The sequence below is a fragment of the Camponotus floridanus genome, unplaced genomic scaffold, assembly GCF_003227725.1.
Source record: "Camponotus floridanus strain SB8 unplaced genomic scaffold, Cflo_v7.5 scaffold119, whole genome shotgun sequence".
Classification (NCBI taxonomy): domain Eukaryota; kingdom Metazoa; phylum Arthropoda; class Insecta; order Hymenoptera; family Formicidae; genus Camponotus; species Camponotus floridanus.
In genome coordinates, this window is record NW_020229236.1 from 311,109 (window position 1) to 330,826 (window position 19,718).

Here is a 19,718-nt window from a genome sequence, read left to right on the forward strand (position 1 = left end):
TTTTATAATAACTTAAATATTATAAAATATACATTAACGTGAAATATTGAATTATAGAAGCATTCTAAATTATGGATTAAAATTGATTATTTATTAAACAATTTGTCACGGGGCCTTTCGTTATGCTAATTATTTGCATATATTATTCGATTGTTTTACTTCATGTTACTTCATTTTACTACGTTCCAAACTTCCTTTCTTCTCTTTCGTTAATTCTTTTTGTGGCATTCACTCACTCACGAAAACACGATTTAATTATAATTAATCAAATACGTGGCGCACTTTGCACGAGATTCTCAATAATCATACAAAATAATCATACGAAACTTATATACGCATTTAAATGATAAAAGAGCAACATGACCTTTACACGAGATTAAAATCATTCGCTACTTGCTACAGCAATGTGTATGCTACTGATACGCATATTATATGCTGTATAATATACGAATTATAAGAATGAAAATATTAAAATAATAAATAAAGTTGTGATAGTAGTCATTTAATTAATAATTAATTTATGTTCACATTTTAGAAAAATTTGAAGTTTGGTTGTTTAATTGTAACGCAAAATATTAAATTGTAGAAATTTTTATATTTATAGATTAATTAAATGATTATTTATTATTTAAACAATTAATTAATATACGAAACGTTTCGTATCATTATTTATTGCTTGAATATCACCGAGCAAATGATAACAAAACTGTAATATGTAAGCAACGCATTACTGTTCCCAAAGTCATGATTTTATTGATAATTCGTTGTCGAAATATTTTATGTACTATAAAATACACACGCGTAGAATATTGAATTATAGAAGTGTTTTAATTGATTGATTAAAATTGATTATTTATTAAACAATTTATTCATTGTGGAATCCTTTATGCATAAAATATTTAAATATATTATTGTGAAGCAGTTTATGAAATATTACTATCTATGTAAAAGTGTTAAATAATATAAGGATATTTTATTATAGATATTTTAGTATATTAAAATATATTAAAGTGTTATTATGTTAAAGTGTCTAAAAGTTTTAGATTACATGGATTAATTAAATAATATTTGTTAATTTCATGTATTGCAAAGCTTTTTATTATGTTAATTATTTTGATTCGATTATTTTGCTGTATTTAGTATATTATAGATATTTAGTATATTAAAATAAGATAATCCAGAATATTTTATATATATATTATACTAATATAATTTAAAAACTTAAATAATTTAGATAATTTACAATGAGAGAGAGAGAGAGAGAGAGAGAGAGAGAGAGAGAGAGAGAGAGAGAGAGAGAGAGAGAGGGAGAGGAAAAGAGAGAGAATCGTTATTGAGAAAACATGCAATATATAATATGATCTGAATATAAATGACATATATATATATATATATATATATATATATATATATAATCTGAATATAAATGATAAATATAAATGATAAATAATTTATAAACTATTTACCGGATAATGTTGCTTAGTACGTGGCCCAGTGCTTTTTAGACTTGCTTTTCCTCTCTTTCGCTATTTTTTCGTTGCACTCACTTTCACTCCTGAAAACAAGATTAATTAAGATTAGTTAATTAAAATTAGTATACACAAAAATCGCGAGACATTTTGCACGGCATTCCCGATCGCGTAGTAATTACAATTAAAAGTTTAGCAAGTACTAATTATAATTATCATAGCGAATTGTTTTAATACTAGTCATAATTGTGTTTTATCATTAGAGAAAAAATTTAATATACGAAGTATTTCGCACCTTACTCTTCGAATGTTGCCGTGTGAATGATATCAAGACCGTACATGTAAACACAACGCGTCATACGCCGCCAAGGCCGATCGTGTTATTATCCATTCACTGCTGATATATTTTACGTACTTTAACATATACACGAAATGTTAAAGTGTCTAAAAGTTTTAGATTACATGGATTAATTAAATAATATTTGTTAATCTCATGTATCGCAAAGCTTTTTATTATGTTAATTATTTCGATTTATGATTCGATTATTTTGCTGTGCGTTTTGATTCTAAATTAAAAAATTAAATTTTAAATAATTGAAAAATAGAACGAGATAAAGCGTCGCGGGAATTATATTTTATTCTATAAATATCATTAAAATAATAATTTCTTCTTGTAAAAATCAATCTTAGATAAACTATAATTTATTATTTTAGATTTCTGTTTCTATGATTCTTACTTGATTAAATGAATAAATTACATGAAATATGTGCTTCAAGAACTTTCTGCGATATTTTGCGATATTTATAGGCGCAGTGTAATATTAATTATCTAGGGATAGTATAGGTTCAATTACAATGCGATATTTTGCGATATTTTGCGATATCTTGGAACAAAGATTATTATTCTGTATTTAGAGTCCCTTATTAAATTCTATTATCGCATATTGATTATTTATGATAAATGTTGCATAATTAATCATCGCTAATCGGGTTTGTCTGGACTATATAAAAATTTTTAGTAAATTTTATATTATACGTATATTTCAGAGACATTTTCGTGTATTAAATTATTCCATGTAATAAATAAAAATTATTTTGTATTAAGTTTCAAATTATATTTTACATTCACTTTTATATTAAACCCTGTATTGAAAGAAAATAAAAATAAAATTTAAAAAAATTTTTTTCCTTTATCTCCACCTTACAGAGGCATTTGCCGGATGAGGTTTGAGTACTCTAATGAACCTAAGAGCTATGCCGGCAGTAACGTATAATATGCCGATATTCATATATATAGACTATTTTTATATTTAAAATAATCTTAAGTATGATCTTAGATTGCGTCTTGAGATTCCAATCAGTTAGTAAAAGTAATAGTTATATTTTCCAACTTACTTAAGACGATCTTAAATATAAGAATGAATTATGAATGCCGGCCTTAGATAGGGTTACCTATGCCAGACAAGTCGAAGAGTCAGACTAAGAAAGATATCAAAAAATTATATATATATATGTTATTTTTAATTATATTAATATTTTTGAATAAAAAGAAAAAAAAGAGACAGTAATTGAGAAAATAGAAAAAAGACAACTACAGTGATTTTGAATATCTCAAACCCTTTCTCCTCCTCTTTCTCTCTTTCTCTTTCTCTGAGTGATTTGAATATCTATACTCGAGAGAACCAATGTCCATAGAAAATATTTCGATGGACTCCATAGGAAGGAATAAGATGACAAATGATGATAATCCTTATGATTTTAACACCAAGGGATATACAATAAACCATAATAATCCAAGAACTCAAAGAAGAAAATAATAGATAATAGATAATAGATAATAGAAATAGATAATAGAAATGCATAATGATTGGAAATGATTAGAAATTAAAAGACAGTATGAATACAACCTATTTATTAATAGCAATACTATTTTGTAATTATATTAAATTTTATAATTTAGTACATTGTATTATATAAAATATTAAGCATAAAAATATTATGCTCTGGTAAGAAAATTATAATAAAAGTATATAAATAATGTTGACTATATTAGAATGGAACATATGAATTCTTTATATTTTATATGAAGGAAGAGATATTTAAAATATTTTGCAACTATATTTTTCGAATCTTAATTATAAAAACTTTAGAACAATCAGTGATTAATTTGACAAATTCTATACATGTATTAATAATTAAATAAGTAATAAATAAATAAGTAAATAATTAATAATATAATAACTTTTTTAAATAATTAAAAAAATGATTAATAAATATCAAAGATCAGTTTATTGCTAATTAAGATTTATAGAAATAACGGTTAAAAATGTTTTTATTCCACAGCAGACATTTTGTGTTTTGTAAATAAAAATATATAAACATGGCAATGAATATAGAAAAATATTTATTTCTCTTTATTCTAATTTTCTATATAATCTTTATTCTAATATTTATTCATCTTTGAACATTACATTGGAAGATTACAGTATCATTCACGATTGCATAATTTATTTACTATCAATTTATATACATGAGTGTCTTGTTATACTCTGGTGTTACCGGCATTTCGTGCACATAGCACGGAACGAAATCAGAAATTGTGCACATGATACTCTCTGAGAACATTCATGGATATTGGCTTTGTAGTTCATGTCCACGTTTTCAATGTCCATAGAGGGAATATCGCTTTCAGGGATCACCTAAAAGCAGGCCATGACATCTCTCAATTTTCTCTCTGATGATACTAAGACTGTAGGATGTAAACACTAGCGCGCTACTGTTTACGCCACCATGGCCACATACCATGTTATTGATAATATTCCATGTTATTCGTTATATATTGTATCATTTCGCCATATATCATGTTATTCGTTCATATATTGTATCATTTCTCTTTTTTTGTATTTATTAATTTATTATTAATTTAAAATCAAATCAAAATAATATACATATGAAGAATTTAACGCATATATCTCTTTGCGGATATTACAGTTAGAATAAAAAACTATAAGCCGAATCAATTATCAATAATAATTAATAGTAAACAATAGGAAAAATGTAAATCAATAATAAATAAATAGTAGAAGAATATAATTTTAAAAAGTATATTTCCAAACAGTAGATGTTTTAGTAAAATCAATACGTTTCTTTCTAGAAAGTAACGTAAACTTTCGTTATTCTCGCAAAATAGAAATAAAATATATCGTTTATCTTTTTTATTCCCATTGAAATAAAAAATTTATTATTAAAAATTGTTTGTGAGAATGATTTTTTAGTCTCGCAAAAGTTATTTATTCAATGTTCTACATATACATAATATTATAATAAATTTTTAAAGTTTTTGGTTAAAGATAAAAACATTTGCACCTGTGTTGCAAAGTGCCAACAAAATGATTTTTCTTCATGTATCATTTTTCTAATAAAATTATTTCAAAGACAGATTATTTGTTAATTAAACGATCCAAGTTTCCATAACAGCATGTGGAATGTAACATCTATTGTAATTTTTGTTGTTGTATGAGTTACGACTTAAAACTAAGGCGATATAAATCTAACGTCTTTCTTAAAATTTTCAAAATTGGACACATCAGAATAATTTATATAATTTATATATATATATATATATATATATATATATATATATATTAATAAAAATATATATAAATTTCTTAAGATAGATAAATACATTTGAGATACATTTTAGTATATATACTTTTTCGTTAATATTGATATTATTTTATTGAAATTTCACATAATTGTTCCGATCGATTTTTATATGTAACTTATTTTATCAATTATTTATTTAGATATTTGAATAATGTTTGGATATCTAATGAATCGAAAATTCAATGAAATCGATGTTGCATTTAATATTAATATTTAAAAAATTGTATTGTAAATAGTTACAATGATTTTCTTTCATGCTAAATGATATTAAAAATATTCAAAAAGATTTTTTAACTTATGCAAAAATTTATTATTTTCAAATTTACTTAAAATTGAAAAACAAAGATATTAAATACATATATATAGGCAAATTATTATTCGTAAGAATTAATAATAGTACGATCACAACAAAAATTATGTATCCCATTTGCTTCCATTTTTATTCACAGTAATGAATGATTGCACTTCGATAAAGATTTATGATTGCGATACAATTTTGTCATTTATTAAAAGTTAATTACGATTTAACGTAATTTCTTTATTAAAATATTCATTTTTGTTGATGTTGCTGTAAAAAATAAAAAACATATTTAAAAATTTTTCTAAAAATGTTATACTCAATAAAATTAAATATAAAATACAAGCATAGACTATTTTATTACTCGTAATCTGTTTGATCTGTTCAAAACCAAATTTTTGCTATAAAATTTAAAATTGTTACAAAATTATTTTTTAACTACGTGTCTATCTTGAAAAAAGACTCACGATCTAAAAGTATGTTGAATTGCATAGCAAAAAGTTTTAAGTGTATAAAGTGTAAAATTAAAATATATAAAAAGTATATAAAGCTTTAAACATCTGTCTATTCCTAAATGTAATTATTTTCATTAGTTAATTGTAATTTGCAAGTTATGAATCAATAAAATTCATATGTTGTTATATTTATTTTATTCAATATTTCTTATATTCAATTCTTATATTCAATATTTCAATTCTTGTTCTTGTGAGATTTATAAAGATTGCATAAATAGAAAATAGAAATAATAATAAAAAAATAATTTTCAAATTTAGGAATGTACAGAAAATGCTTATATTATATAAAAATAATTCTTATGTAAAATTTATTTGAAGAGCGCTTTAGATAAAATAGAATATGTCCAATTTTCTTAGACTTTTTATACAACATGATATCGCCTAATAATCGTTACAAATAATGTCATCAACTTTTTTGAGGATTAATGTTAAAATCAAAGTGAAGATTATCTAAACTGTGAAGATTATCTAAACGTTAAAATAATCCTCCGAATTTTAAACATATGTTATATTTATAAAATTTTGATCTGTTTAAATTTTTTATCTGTTGGTGTTAAATTAGAAGTGAGATTCTCTTTCCATAATATAAAGGAAGGTCCTTGTATATTTTCGCAAGGTACCATAGGATTATTAGATCCAACAGAACGCATTAATTCTACCTGAGCGTGCGTAATCTCGTCGGAATTATCGCATATTATTTTAGCCAGTGAACTCTTGCGTAGCTCCACGAGTTGTTCTGAAATTTTTGCAAATATGTACATTTGAGTTATTCTTGTTCAATTTAACTAAATATATTTGGTCATAATAAATTTCTATAAATTTCTATAAATATTTATAGCGAAAATTTATGGCAAATATTTGTTATCTTAAAAATTTATATTACTTAATATTCGCTATTTTTAACATGTTTTTCCCATAAATAATTGAAATTATGCTAATTGCACATCATAGTAGAAACAAACCTTATCAACGAAATTTACCTCCTGTGAAGGGATATGGTTGCTCGGCGTACTCATACCAGAAACGATCTCCCTTTTGTAGGCGTATAAACTGATCAATGATCAAACATGTAAACGTAGGCCCGACCAAGCTATCCGATTCCGGTATTTCCGACAATGCGCCGGTATACAGATCAATATCATCGACTGACTCGTAAAGCATTGACATTTGCTCCAAATCCTGATGATTCAAATATCCTTCAAGGTCGTTAAACGTTTCCGCTTTTCCTAGACCGCAATATTCCCGCCACACAGTGTATCCCGGTAATCCATGATCTCGGCCACGTTGAATGTTTAACGACACCAGATCGAGGCCACAAGGTGTTGTAAAATTGGCTACGGGATCTTCGAAGAGATTACTAGTCAATTGCGAGGTGACATGCGTAGAATATTTTTGGATGACGTTGGTCGTGGCCGAGCTGATCGAACGCCTGACGCCGTCCTCGGCATAGAGGCTGTACGGATTGAAAAGCATCCTGTGCAGTTCCACATATGACGACGTACCCTTCTCTGCGTCTGTCATTCTCATCAATCCTGGTAGTAAGGTGTGTGCGAAACGAAAAGCCGCGGCCGCAAAGTGATTGGCTATCGTAGGATCATTTTCCAGGTCATTTGGATCATACGTTTGTTTCCTGTAGCCTAAATTAAGAGGTTTTAAGTCGTATTTTTTCATCTTCTCATCGCCTACAATGATGGGTAGAAACTCGCGATAGGTGATGTGTTGCAGTTGAGCGCCGACGATGCGTCTCGTTTCCTGAAAGAGCACTTCGTCGCTCCAAGAGGGATTGATTTTCGACAATTCATCCGCGATCCTGTTATGTTGTCGTGCCCAGAGAAGATGCATTGTGGTTAAATGTAGGTTCTCGTTCGCTCTGGCATCACCCGCGGCAAAGCAATAACGGCCGCGACGTCGCTCGGCTTCTCTATTACAGCCATCGTCAGGATTCATGCTTGCCGGTAATAAAGTCCTATTGTTGGGAGTGAGCTGCATCCTCAAACGACCGCCGGTGAATTCGCGAAGATCAGAAGTGGTCTCATTGTTGGAGCCATAAATAGCTGAACCGTCGATGAAGGCGCTGACCTATACGCAACATTATTTGCTAAATCTTTCCATAATCTTATTCATTGGCAATTTGAATTATTTTTACGTTTAAGAAGTGTGTTACGTGTTTGAAAAAATCAGTTTCTTGAATTTTATATACAGGGTGTCAGAAGCTATCTGTCTCCAAAAAAAAGTCTTGTAGCTTACCTCGAGAGCTTATGTGAAAAAAATTGATTTGGAAAGTGTTCCGTGATTTTTGGCTTTTTTAGAATTGCAAGTTGAAAGAATGCGATCTGAATTACTTGATTAAGCTGTTCCCTAGGGCCGAGTTCACATCGCGGAGCTGGTGCCGATCTTACAAAGTCCATGCAGGTTCTGTTAGTCAGATCATGCATGGGATCGCCGGTTCCAATTCGAATGGGAAAGCACTCGGGATGTTGTTCTCTCGAAGATGAGCAGCACGCTATCGATCTCCCATTAATACCCTGACTAAGCGCGGTAGCAGTAACATCATGATCCAGAAACTGACCGAATACAGCCAGCATCACCGTGAAAGATGGATTACTGCTGGCTGAAGGATTATGTACTTTTAGACTGACTTCTCTAGCAGAAGGCAACTCCTTTCCGGATCGCGCCTTCCGAGGAGACTCGATTCCATCGGCATAATCTGGAGGCAAAACTCTCCTGAAAGGTGTCATGCTAGAGCCCCATCCTCTAGGCCGATTGCAGCTACCGTTGATAGTCCTGTATTTGCCGATTTTGCAGGAGCGATCGAAATATTGTTTGCACACGCTCTTCGACACCCAACCACTGTCGAAGAAAGTACCGATCGCCGAAGATTCATCATGGGTGGATCTCGAACAGAAAAATATTTGTAAAATTTATTAATGGTCTGAAATATTATAAAAACTAACTGCTTATCATTTGAATCGCTAATACAAATAATTATTTTATTAATTATGTGGAAAAATTAAAATTTTAATTTCTAACTAGCCTATAATAAACAAAATAAAATATGTAATGCAGAACTATGTTTATTCTCAACATTTTCTTTAAAGAGAAAAAATTAGAAGGCAATATAACATTTTATATAAAGGACGAGTCCTAATCACCGCTCACCTCATATTCTCAATAGTTCTTGTTGCTGCAATTTCACCTATTGCTGCTAAAGCAAGAGCACTAACATTTGGATACGTGCTGACTGCGTAGCGGTGTCTAGATTCTGGAGATGGGGAAGGCAACGGTGACTTTGCGGCAATCATATCCGCGAACAGACGATCCTTAATCGCCCGTTCACTGGCTCGTAGTCCTTGCATATATTCGTGTCCATTGAGACTCTTCGAGGTATTGACATTTGCATTTCGTATTAGAATGTAGTTGGGTTCGACTGTGGCACTAACGGTACTGCTGAAGGATGCGTGTGAGGTTGCTCCAGGTGCGAATCCTAAGGATTCTCTCAAGATAACACTTAAATTTCCGGGCGATGTTGCGTTATCAATCGCAGTGGAATTACTGATAGAATAGCTGATGGATATCACCAGAGCCATCGTGAAGACCACTCTGCGAGATTGCAAATATAAGTTGAATTGCAAAATATAATTTCCTATTATTTATAACTAGTCAAATATTAGAAGTCATTTTTAAAAAATTATTCTAAAATCTTCTCCTTTTTTTCGCGAGTTTGATATTAAAATTCTATACAGATGTTGTATAAAATATGTATAACATTCTAAAGTAATATAAAAATATAAAATAAAATTTTACTCAATTTTTTAAAATCTCATATAAAAAATAGACGCGGACTTACATCAGGATGCCGCAAATACAGCATTGGAACTGCCGTATTCGCGTTCTTCGAGTCCTCAAAAGGCTGGCGAATTCGACGTAGTCAGGTGAATCCATATGCCTTCTTAAAGGCGTTCTTTCCGTAATACCGCGCATTTTCGTTGCACAAAAATGCAGATGCGGAAGAAGACTTGTAATAATACACAGATATCGATTTCTACTTCTAGCGATTGATAGGTGAGGCTCTTTAAAGATTTTTCCCACCTGGTAGATCGTATATAAGTCACTTTATATTTTATATTTAATTAACACAAATTATAGAAATTTTAACAAATTGCCTTGCAAAGTTCCAAAAGTACGCACTTAATTATAATAATAATAAAATTCTTTCGATACGATAATATGCATAGAACGTATGTAACCTTTTGTCCGCGTATAAAAAAAAAGGATTTAATAAAGACTTGAACTCTTGAAGATTGCTCGCACATTCGCACGGACAAGCAGACTGGTTATATAAAGTGGTGAATCGAGAATCGACAGTCCGGAATGAAACATGAGTAGCCTTGTTGTAGCCTAGTATTCTTATTTTGCGGTGTGACAACTCCAGCAACAAGCTACACTTCTGTATGACTTATGCAAGCGATCACAGATCATATACTTTAGATTGATAAAAATGATACATTATTCTGCACGTATAAATGATAAAATACGATGTAAACTATAGAATAATCGTACAATTGATTCCGTAATCATTTGTTGTAATTTAATGGGCATCACTTTTCATTACGCAGCTTTCAAAAATAACAATAAGCTGATTAAAATGTCTTTTTTTTATATTCCTGTATATAATAATAACAGACACTTTCTTGTCTTCACGTCTTTATCTTTACTTTGCATGAGAAACTCTATTTTATTTAAGTTTTTCGTAAAAAAATTAAGATTAATTATTATAGCACATTACGTGACGTTGACAACGAACGACCAATATTTGACTGCCAAGAACGGCAGTCGTGCAAATTTGTTACGTTGATTTTCTTAGCCGCATCCCGTACCTATACGTAACACAATACATGTCTCAGATCACGGAAAGGCTTCCGTCCTGTCGGGCTTCTCGAGAATAAAATATAAAGAATAAAATAGAGAGAATAAATTTATATTATCAACGATTGGTCAATTTTCTATTAAAAACCGATGCATAAGATATTGCATAAATTTGTTTTCTTTAAAAGTATTATTTTTAATATATATTATATATAGAATATATATTATAAATTATATATTATGATTATATAGATATATAGTTATATATATATCTATGAAAAATAAATATACATAGAATTTATTATATATTGTAATTTATTATATAAAATATTTGCACCTTTTTGTTTCTTTTTTCAAATAAATCTTGTTTGGAAATATCAATTTACTTTCAATAATTAATAGTGACAATAATACTAAATAATAATTAATAGTAATAAAGATAATAATAATTTCTTCGAATTATGTATATTAATAACTTTAAAATTTTTTCAAATATTCCACAGAATCCAAACTAACACTGAAAAATATTTTTAATACAGCAATTTCTGTGCATTCAAGTAATTTAAACATAATTTTGAGAAAAATATGTAATAGTTAGAGCATGGACAATTATTATTTATTATTTATTTTTATTTATTCCATACAGCAAAAATTGTATCGCTTAGGAGCGCGCAATTCAAGCCATTGTTCTTGATTCGGGACGTACATTTCGGCTGGCATACGTTCTAGACCTGGAGATTCTGGTGATCCGCGCTCGTTCGTTCTTCGAGCTGTGAAAAGTAAAAAAATTTAATTCAATTTTCTTCGAAAAAAAATAACAAATTTAAATTATCATTAATCAGAAAATGTTTTAAATAATCACGAATGAGACGTGAAAGAAATACTCAAAATAAATTTTAATATTTGGATATATTATATTTAGAATAGAATCCCTTTTGTCGAAAATTAAAAATATGTGAAAAAAGTAAGTAGATATGTTAAATAAGTTTTATATACACTCACGCAATCGTTTGCGCATAGCGATAGCTTCTCCTGGGTGTCTCAAAAGAAGTCGTCCAACACCTTCGCAACGACGCAAAACCTCGTTCTTTAATAAGTGATTTCTAACATTTTGCGAAATGATCGAACACTTTGTAACCCATGTTGATACGTGTGCGAAATCCGTCAACAATTGATACGCCCCATATTCGCTGGAAATTAATTTATTATTTTCATACATTAGTAAAATATATAACACAAAGAAGGAACATGTATAAGTTAAATATTATATTAATCTTAATAAGTGGAGAACATGCGGATATTATTTCTGCATAATCTTTTTATATTATTTTATAAATAATTTATATATAAATCGAGATGATCAAGTAAATTTACCTAAACTTGATACGATGCAGATAGATATAATCGAGCCATGCCTCGCACATTATTCGCAGAATCATGTTTGATGTTTCGGGATCCTCTATTACTTCCAACACTGGTAGCAATACCTTTTCTACAAAATATATAATTTTGATAAATAATTTGCATATCTCTAAAACTATTTGATAATATACAATAATAATAATAATAATAATAATATTAATTATATTATATTATAATAATAATTATAATATCCATATATTATTGTTAACATTTTTTATACAAATATTTCAATGTATAATATAAAATAAGAAAAAATGTTTATACATATATGTATATACCAAAATAAGTTTCTACGTAAAGACTGGCTGTCACCGGAGGTACGCTGCTACTCGTTCTCCAATAATTCGATCGCGGAAAGCACATGTGCAAATTGGCGAGGCTGATTACACGACAAATTTTGGCAAGCGTGTCGGTACACTTAACGGGGCAAATCTGTAAAAATAAAGGAATCTAAAATCATCTACAGTTTTTTAGATAGCAAATTTGAACTAAAAATTCTATCTCTCGCAGAGAAATTATTTCTCTTTCTCAAATTTTAATAAATCCGATTTATTTTATAATATAATATTAATCTTTATATAGTATACTTTGCATACAATATAAGTATTTAAAAATTTGAAGATAATCTCTTCTTCACGAAGCGAGAGTTATTAATAAATAAAATTGATCTTTTCTATATTTCTTCGTATTAGAAATTGAAATATGTATTGGACCTGAAGCAATTCAATATTCGCCTTGACTTCGGAGACGATCTTTGCTCTCATCTTCGTACACACATATACTTGAACGCTAATAGAATCTGTGGATAATGCGGTTGTGTGATCGGCGAGCTAAAATCGGCCATCAAAAACATATGATACATTTTTTTGATACAAATTATTAAAAAATAATAGCAAAGAGAAGAATACTTTGAGATAAGATAATTCTTCAAGGCAATTCACTATGTCACCCTTAACCAGCAGAAAGAATACGTCAAGGTCCCAGGTGTGGGCTATAATCTTGGCTTCCTGAATGGCCCACAATCTCGCTGTGTGCACCGAATGATCCATTCTATGTAACACAACAATCTGTTCTGACAATGGTAACTCTATCAAGGGTGCCCCTATCACCCATTCACCGCCAATCTCGCATTCATTGCTGAGGGTAACTAGCAAATGGAATAGTTCGACAAACATTTGGCCCGTGGTGGTTCCCTACAAAAATTTCAATTATATATTGTCATGTTTTTTTTTATCTGATGTAGAATTTTTTTCCTTTTTTTCTATTCATATATTTATAAGCAATTTAAACTTTTAATTTAATTTGTTAGTTGTATCAAATAAACAATTATTTTTCTGAAATTCAATATAAAAATTTCTAAAATAAGATATCAACCTCCGTGGACGATGGTTTCGAACGGCATTCGAAAGCCGAGGTGTAAGCTAATCTAAATATTTGATCCCAGGCAGTGATAGTCGTGTGATAACCGAGTGCGTCGCATAAATTCTGCAACGCTGATCTGACTGTAGGTGGGACTGAAATTTTTTTGAAATAAATATATAATACAAAATATATCTCCTTTTCGCGAAGCGAATTAGATAAACGCGAAGAGAAAATGTTTTCAAATGTAAGAAAAGAAATTTTCTCTTTTACTTTCGTTCCTTTGAATGAACTGTCGCAACCAATCCTTGAGGTGCTGAGCACCATGACTGTGGTGAGTCGCAAGGGCTTCTCGGGACCACCATAATATTACATGATCCAAAATACTAGACAGTGCACCCCATGCAACTTCCTGATAATAGCTCTTTACTTTCTTTATCGCGTTGCTTCTTAATTTTGTTTCACCTAATAAATAATATATATCAGTGTCTGCTATATAAATCAATATCTGATGGTCATCAAAGATTTATCAAAGATTTTATCGATATATTGTAATATTTTAGTTGCACATAACATAAGGCTGTAAAATGGTCTTTGAAATCATTAAAACTATACCATTGCAGGTTTTTAAAGCGTCCGTGCCAAGCAGTCGCGGTGAGATCTCTTGCACAACATTTAAAAGTCTAAGGACTTGCTCGTTCTGCGTGTTTACAACTGTCTGCACGCTTTCGATATTGGATGTTTCTATTTCAGATGTCGATGTGGCACTTGCGATCGGTGGTGTCAAATGCCTCGTAAGAGCACTATAGTTTGAGAAATATCATGAAAATATATATATCTAATAATGTAAGATTATAAACTACAATTATACATTGCTTATAAATTTTATTTATCTGTCTAATGATTATTAGATATATTATAGAGATCTGATTATAATAATATCGACTATGTATTTAATTATGATCGCGAACCGGTAAATTTCGATGCTAGAGTTTTCTGAAACATCTACATCATTCGTTGTAGATATTGGCTCCAGTTTTTCATGAGGCTCGTAATTTGCCAGAAGACAATCGATAAGTTCGTGACAGGATTCTTCCGCTCTATTTTTCGCTAATATCTAAAATTAGAGTTTGAAATTTTCCTTTATTCAATATTCCATACTATTTCGAAAAGGAATGTATTTAATGTAGCAGTCTATGAAAAGAAAATGTAATTTCCTTGCATGTTAAAAAATATTAGAATGAAAAATAAAATGTATTAAACTACTCGCTTGCAATATTCTGGTCACAGAGATTTTCTTTAACGGCTCCAACATGGACGGACAATCGTTGTAAAAGACATTGACGGAAGAGTCTGATACGTTTCGATCCATATTGAGCATGCTGTTGTAAGCATTTACTAATCTGCAATTTGCTAATTATGTCATCATCTGGCTATATCACAGAATTTTTAAATATCTAAACAAGAACTCCACTTTCTTAGTTCGATTGATTTTATTATTTTGCATTTTAATATCAGAATTAATTTCTTGTAATAAAAATTGTAAGAAATTAATTCTGATTAAGGTGGAAAATAATAAAATTAATCGAATTAAAGAAAGAGTGTGATATATTGGTATGATAGAAAAATTATTTTCGAAGTTTACCTAAACACTATTCTTATATTCTCTTCACTTTTGCAATCGGTAATACCAGTAATTAAATCTTGGATAAATTTTGCAACCACATTGAGCTTGCGCTTCAATATTATCGACAGGTGATCTATTTTATATTTATATATCAGATGGGTGCTTAATTCCCCCGGTTTGCACGTCGAATCATAATTCTTTATCAATTCTTCCAAGTTATCTAGCATTTCTTCGAATACCTGAAGCGTACCAAGCAACCGATTATAAGCGTTTTAATAGATATTCCATTTTAAGATGTTTATTAATGATGATAAAATCTCTCTGTTTTAAAAACTTTTTAATTTCGGACCTCCAGATCGCAAGTCCGAGCCTCTGCCAAATCCTCGATGATTAAAGCTATGCATCCTGCCAAGTTTCCCATTCTTTCGTCCAAAAGAGAAGCGTCCACGAGCCATTGGTCGAGAAGGCCATCGGAAAGCGGCAACCATTTTGCGATATTTGCTCTGTAATTAGTATCCATGCGTCGCTGATTGAATCTTAATTATATTTTTTCTTCTCAATCGACACTTATTCAAAAGTTTCCCTTGATCGCCCTTGAAATTACATTGAGATAATGCATTAATCAATCCCACTTTGTGCACGAAACTGCGTTTTCAACATTTATTTAAGTCAACTATTCACATCTCTTACTTCGCAAAATTTCTTTTCTGTCTGAGATCTTGATCGGTGAATTGATTACACGTCACTTGTACGAAAATACACTGGGCAGTGAAAATTAATGCTATTGATCGTGTAAAAAAGTTATAAGTAGTACAATTGGTCATAAGAAAATAATTTCTAAAAGAAACTGTACAATACAATCGTATACGTAATCATATAGAGAAGGAGAAGGCAGAATAATATTGTCATGCAATCGTTGCTTCGAAAAAATATTTCTCACAGCCACATTGTTTATTCGACATTTTGTTCTATTTTAAAAATAATATTAACTACTGTCATTTTCTGGTTGCAGATAGCAAGTGTTGTACCATGCGTTCTTAGTTGCCACGGATACGTCTTTGTGACGCATGGCAATCCGAATATATGGATATAGCATGCTTTGAGAGAGAGAGCGGCTTCTTCAATTATTCAGATATCTAAATTTGCCAGCTTTCGTAAAAACCAGCAAAATTTTATAATTTTACATTTAGCGAAATTTCACAATGTACGCTGAATTTAACTCTAGTAACTTTCGATTGAAAATATCGAAGTGCAAAATAAAACGGTATTGAAATATCGCGTAAGGCTCTACATAATATTACATAACAATATGTATGCTTGCATACTATATTGAATATCTGAAAAACATTCTGAATTTATTTAAATTATTTTACAACATTTTTTGAAATGTATTTGCATCGAATATTGAAAATCTCTTTCTATTTCTCTTAAATGCTTTTTTTTAAACATATAATGTCAAGCATTTGTACGAAACATTCAAAACGTCTAAAATTTTAGACGCAACTTCACATTCTAAAGAAAAAATATTAAATTTTGATTCCTTTAAAACTTAATCACAATGGTTACCAGGGCAATCAAAATATAAATTGCCACAGTGTTTTTTTCTAGAGCAATTCATGGCCGGCTTCCAAATTTGTCGTGTTTAAATTGAAGATTTAATTAAATTTCGATTTGACGATCCATCTAAATTTTTACTGTGTAACATCAAGAGAAATTCATTTGAAAACGTATCAAAATGGTATGAGAAGATAAAATTGCGCTCTCTGAATAATTCTAAGTAGCAAAAAATAAAAAATGTATCTTGCGCCGTACATTGTCAAGCTTGCATAGCTAATAAAAATTCATTTTTCTTCTTATTAGCGCGAGTGTATATCGATGCACGTGGGTCAAGCGGGCGTCCAGATGGGCAATTCCTGCTGGGAATTGTATTGTCTGGAACACGGAATCCAGCCAGACGGAACTATGCCATCTGACAAAGTCTCCGGTACGAATGATTGCTTCAACACCTTCTTCAACGAGACGAGTTCCGGCAAGATGGTACCGCGGGCCGTGATGGTCGATCTTGAGCCAACTGTTGTCGGTCAGTGTTTGATAAGTATTGGAGTAAACGTTCCCTCTATTTATGTTATAATATACATCCATTTCAAACCATATTCACCATATTAGTTTTTACATGTTGAAAATTGCTATGATTTTAGATGAAATTCGAATGGGAACTTATAAACAACTGTATCATCCGGAACAATTAATTACTGGTAAAGAGGACGCCGCGAATAATTACGCTCGCGGTCACTATTCCATCGGGAGCGAGGTGATCGAATCGGTGATGGACAGGGTGCGTAGATTGACCGATCAGTGTACCGGTCTGCAAGGCTTCTTCGTTTTCCATTCATTCGGAGGAGGTACAGGATCGGGTTTTACATCCTTGCTCATGGAGAGGCTGTCCGACGACTATGGCAAGAAGAGCAAGTTGGAATTTGTCATATATCCGGCGCCGCAGGTGAGTTCAAAAAAGTTAATTATTCATTTTAAGTAAAAGAATTTTGTTAATTTTATGATCTCTGTCATCTGAGACATAAATTAAAATTATTAAAATTGATTCTAAAAATTTATCATTCTTTTCTTTCTAATTTCTAAGTATTTCTATTACAAAAGAATTAAAATTAATAATAATAGAGATAAAATGTGGAAAATATAGATAGGAATCGCAATTTAAAGCCAAAATCTCTAATTTTGAGATACATCAAAAATACATAATTTTACAAATAGAGATTTATTATATATATTTGAGAATATTATAATTACTTTCAAAAATACTGTCCTATTTTTTCAGGTATCTACGGCCGTGGTGGAACCTTATAATGCAATATTAACGACGCACACGACGATCGGTCATTCCGATTGCGCCTTCATGGTGGACAATGAGGCGATCTATGACATTTGTCGGCGTAAACTTGGCATCGAGCGACCCTTGTACGCAAATCTAAACCGGCTAATCAGTCAAGTTGTATCGTCCATCACCGCATCCTTGAGATTCGATGGCGCCCTGAACGTCGACTTGACCGAGTTCCAGACAAATCTGGTGCCCTATCCTCGCATACACTTTCCCCTAACAACCTATGCTCCGGTGGTGTCAGCTGAAAAGGCATATCATGAAGGTATGTCGGTTGCGGAGATCACCTCCGAGTGCTTCGAGGCCAACAATCAGATGGTCAAGTGCGATCCACGCGAGGGCAAGTATATGGCCTGTTGCCTCCTATACCGTGGTGATGTCGTGCCTAAGGACGTCAACGCGGCAATCGCCGCTATGAAGGGCAAGAGTTGCATCCGCTTTGTCGACTGGTGTCCCACGGGTTTCAAAGTCGGGATCAATTATCAACCACCCACGGCCGTGCCAGGCGGTGATCTCGCGAAGGTATCACTGTCAATTGTAAATATTCTCAGGAAGAGAATTTAAATATTAATTTACACACAAAATTTTTTCAAAATATATATTAAATTATATATAACATATATTAAATTATATATATTAAAATATATATTAAATTCTTAGATATAATTAAATAGTTTCTTAAAAATCTCTAGACTATATATTCAAAGTTATAATTATAGAATTTTAAATTGATAATTCATCAATTGTTAATAATTATTTCCATGACATATTGAAATTGTACACGTGCAGGTTCAACGAGCTGTCTCTATGTTGTCCAATACGACTGCTATAGAGGAAGCATGGGCCAAGCTTAATCACAAATTCGATTTAATGTACAATAAGCGGGCGTTCGTTCACTGGTACGTAGGAGAAGGTATGGAGGAACTCGAATTCGCGGAGGCGCGCGAGGATCTCGCAGCACTCGAAAGAGATTACGAGGAAGTCGCCCTCGAGTCGCCATCCACGCCAGACGCACCGTCAGAGTATTAATATACGTATTTTTGGAGAATCTTTCAATAAGCCGGCATGTGTATTTTTTCGCTGCCCGACAACTAAGTAAAAATTATCACACGTGTCATTTAACGTGTCATTTTACGTTAAATTTTTTGTGTGAAAAGGAAGATTTTATTTTCGTATATATATTTATATAATTGTCACCACATGTTTTTATTTTTATAGACAGACATTTTTTTGTAAAAGTTCTTTATAGTACAAAAATTATATATATATAAATAATAATCACTGCACTATAAGTCAATGTCTCATGTACTGTGGAAAAAGTACATAAAAAACGAACGTATAAATAATCATGTTTTGTACTGAAAAATTCTTTTACTGAATCAAAATAATATATATCTGTGTAACATACACAACTTTCATTCTTTTATTAACACTTCTTTTTTGGTACTCACATATTTATAAAAGTATGTCAACGAAATTCCTTTCTTTATACCTATTTACATCAAATTCATTGCACTTGAAGCAATAATAGTAAACAGAAAATTATGCTGCAATTTGTTGCACAGATGCAATATATTACATAACGATAATGTTATTATTGAAT

The 19,718-nt window shown here is 30.8% G+C and overlaps 3 protein-coding genes across 5 annotated transcripts; 1 reads left to right on the top strand and 2 right to left on the bottom strand.

Annotated features, from left to right (window-relative positions):
• Positions 1-3,952: 3,952 nt before the first annotated feature.
• On the bottom strand, positions 3,953-10,076 carry LOC105247872 (peroxidase). 3 transcript variants are annotated; one of them, XM_025415267.1, is made up of 6 exons: positions 9,796-10,076; positions 9,108-9,548; positions 8,291-8,843; positions 6,929-8,027; positions 6,608-6,684; positions 3,953-4,168 (listed from the first exon to the last, which is right to left on the bottom strand). In XM_025415267.1, the coding sequence occupies exons 1-6, from the start codon at positions 9,927-9,929 to the stop codon at positions 4,025-4,027; spliced, it is 2,448 nt and encodes an 815-aa protein (XP_025271052.1). In that variant the 5' UTR covers positions 9,930-10,076; the 3' UTR covers positions 3,953-4,024. The 3 variants fall into 3 exon arrangements, with proteins under 3 accessions (XP_025271052.1, XP_019881992.1, XP_019881993.1); XM_020026433.2 differs by lacking the exon at positions 3,953-4,168 and having other exon boundaries at positions 6,332-6,684; XM_020026434.2 differs by lacking the exon at positions 3,953-4,168 and having other exon boundaries at positions 6,602-6,684; positions 6,911-8,027.
• A 1,371-nt stretch (positions 10,077-11,447) lies between these two features.
• Positions 11,448-15,742, bottom strand: LOC105247883 (coiled-coil domain-containing protein 142). Its single transcript, XM_011252343.2, has 13 exons — positions 15,572-15,742; positions 15,241-15,461; positions 14,866-14,998; positions 14,567-14,712; positions 14,211-14,398; positions 13,869-14,060; positions 13,611-13,750; positions 13,145-13,429; positions 12,950-13,066; positions 12,515-12,668; positions 12,189-12,306; positions 11,817-12,004; positions 11,448-11,584 (listed from the first exon to the last, which is right to left on the bottom strand). The coding sequence occupies exons 1-13, from the start codon at positions 15,740-15,742 to the stop codon at positions 11,448-11,450; spliced, it is 2,190 nt and encodes a 729-aa protein (XP_011250645.2).
• A 1,346-nt stretch (positions 15,743-17,088) lies between these two features.
• LOC105247884 (tubulin alpha chain) lies at positions 17,089-19,282 on the top strand. Its single transcript, XM_020026432.2, has 4 exons — positions 17,089-17,302; positions 17,421-17,722; positions 18,056-18,637; positions 18,905-19,282. Exons 1-4 carry the CDS (start codon positions 17,098-17,100, stop codon positions 19,142-19,144), a joined length of 1,329 nt encoding a protein of 442 aa, XP_019881991.1. The 5' UTR covers positions 17,089-17,097; the 3' UTR covers positions 19,145-19,282.
• Positions 19,283-19,718: the final 436 nt, after the last annotated feature.

Excerpts from the sequence above, each read along its gene's own strand:
- LOC105247872 (XM_020026433.2), bottom strand. The coding sequence starts at position 9,929 with ATGCGCGGTATTACGGAAAGAACGCCTTTAAGAAGGCATATGGATTCA. Across the intron at positions 8,844-9,107 it reads AGAACTATTGAGAATATGAG|ATCCACCCATGATGAATCTT; the intron begins GTGAGCGGTGAT and ends TTTCTGTTCGAG. Across the intron at positions 6,685-6,928 it reads ACCATATCCCTTCACAGGAG|AACAACTCGTGGAGCTACGC; the intron begins GTAAATTTCGTT and ends CAAAAATTTCAG.
- LOC105247883 (XM_011252343.2), bottom strand. The coding sequence starts at position 15,742 with ATGGATACTAATTACAGAGCAAATATCGCAAAATGGTTGCCGCTTTCC. Across the intron at positions 12,005-12,188 it reads CTGCATCGTATCAAGTTTAG|CGAATATGGGGCGTATCAAT; the intron begins GTAAATTTACTT and ends ATTAATTTCCAG. Across the intron at positions 11,585-11,816 it reads CGCTATGCGCAAACGATTGC|CTCGAAGAACGAACGAGCGC; the intron begins GTGAGTGTATAT and ends TACTTTTCACAG.
- LOC105247884 (XM_020026432.2), top strand. The coding sequence starts at position 17,098 with ATGCACGTGGGTCAAGCGGGCGTCCAGATGGGCAATTCCTGCTGGGAA. Across the intron at positions 17,303-17,420 it reads TCTTGAGCCAACTGTTGTCG|ATGAAATTCGAATGGGAACT; the intron begins GTCAGTGTTTGA and ends CTATGATTTTAG. Across the intron at positions 18,638-18,904 it reads CAGGCGGTGATCTCGCGAAG|GTTCAACGAGCTGTCTCTAT; the intron begins GTATCACTGTCA and ends GTACACGTGCAG.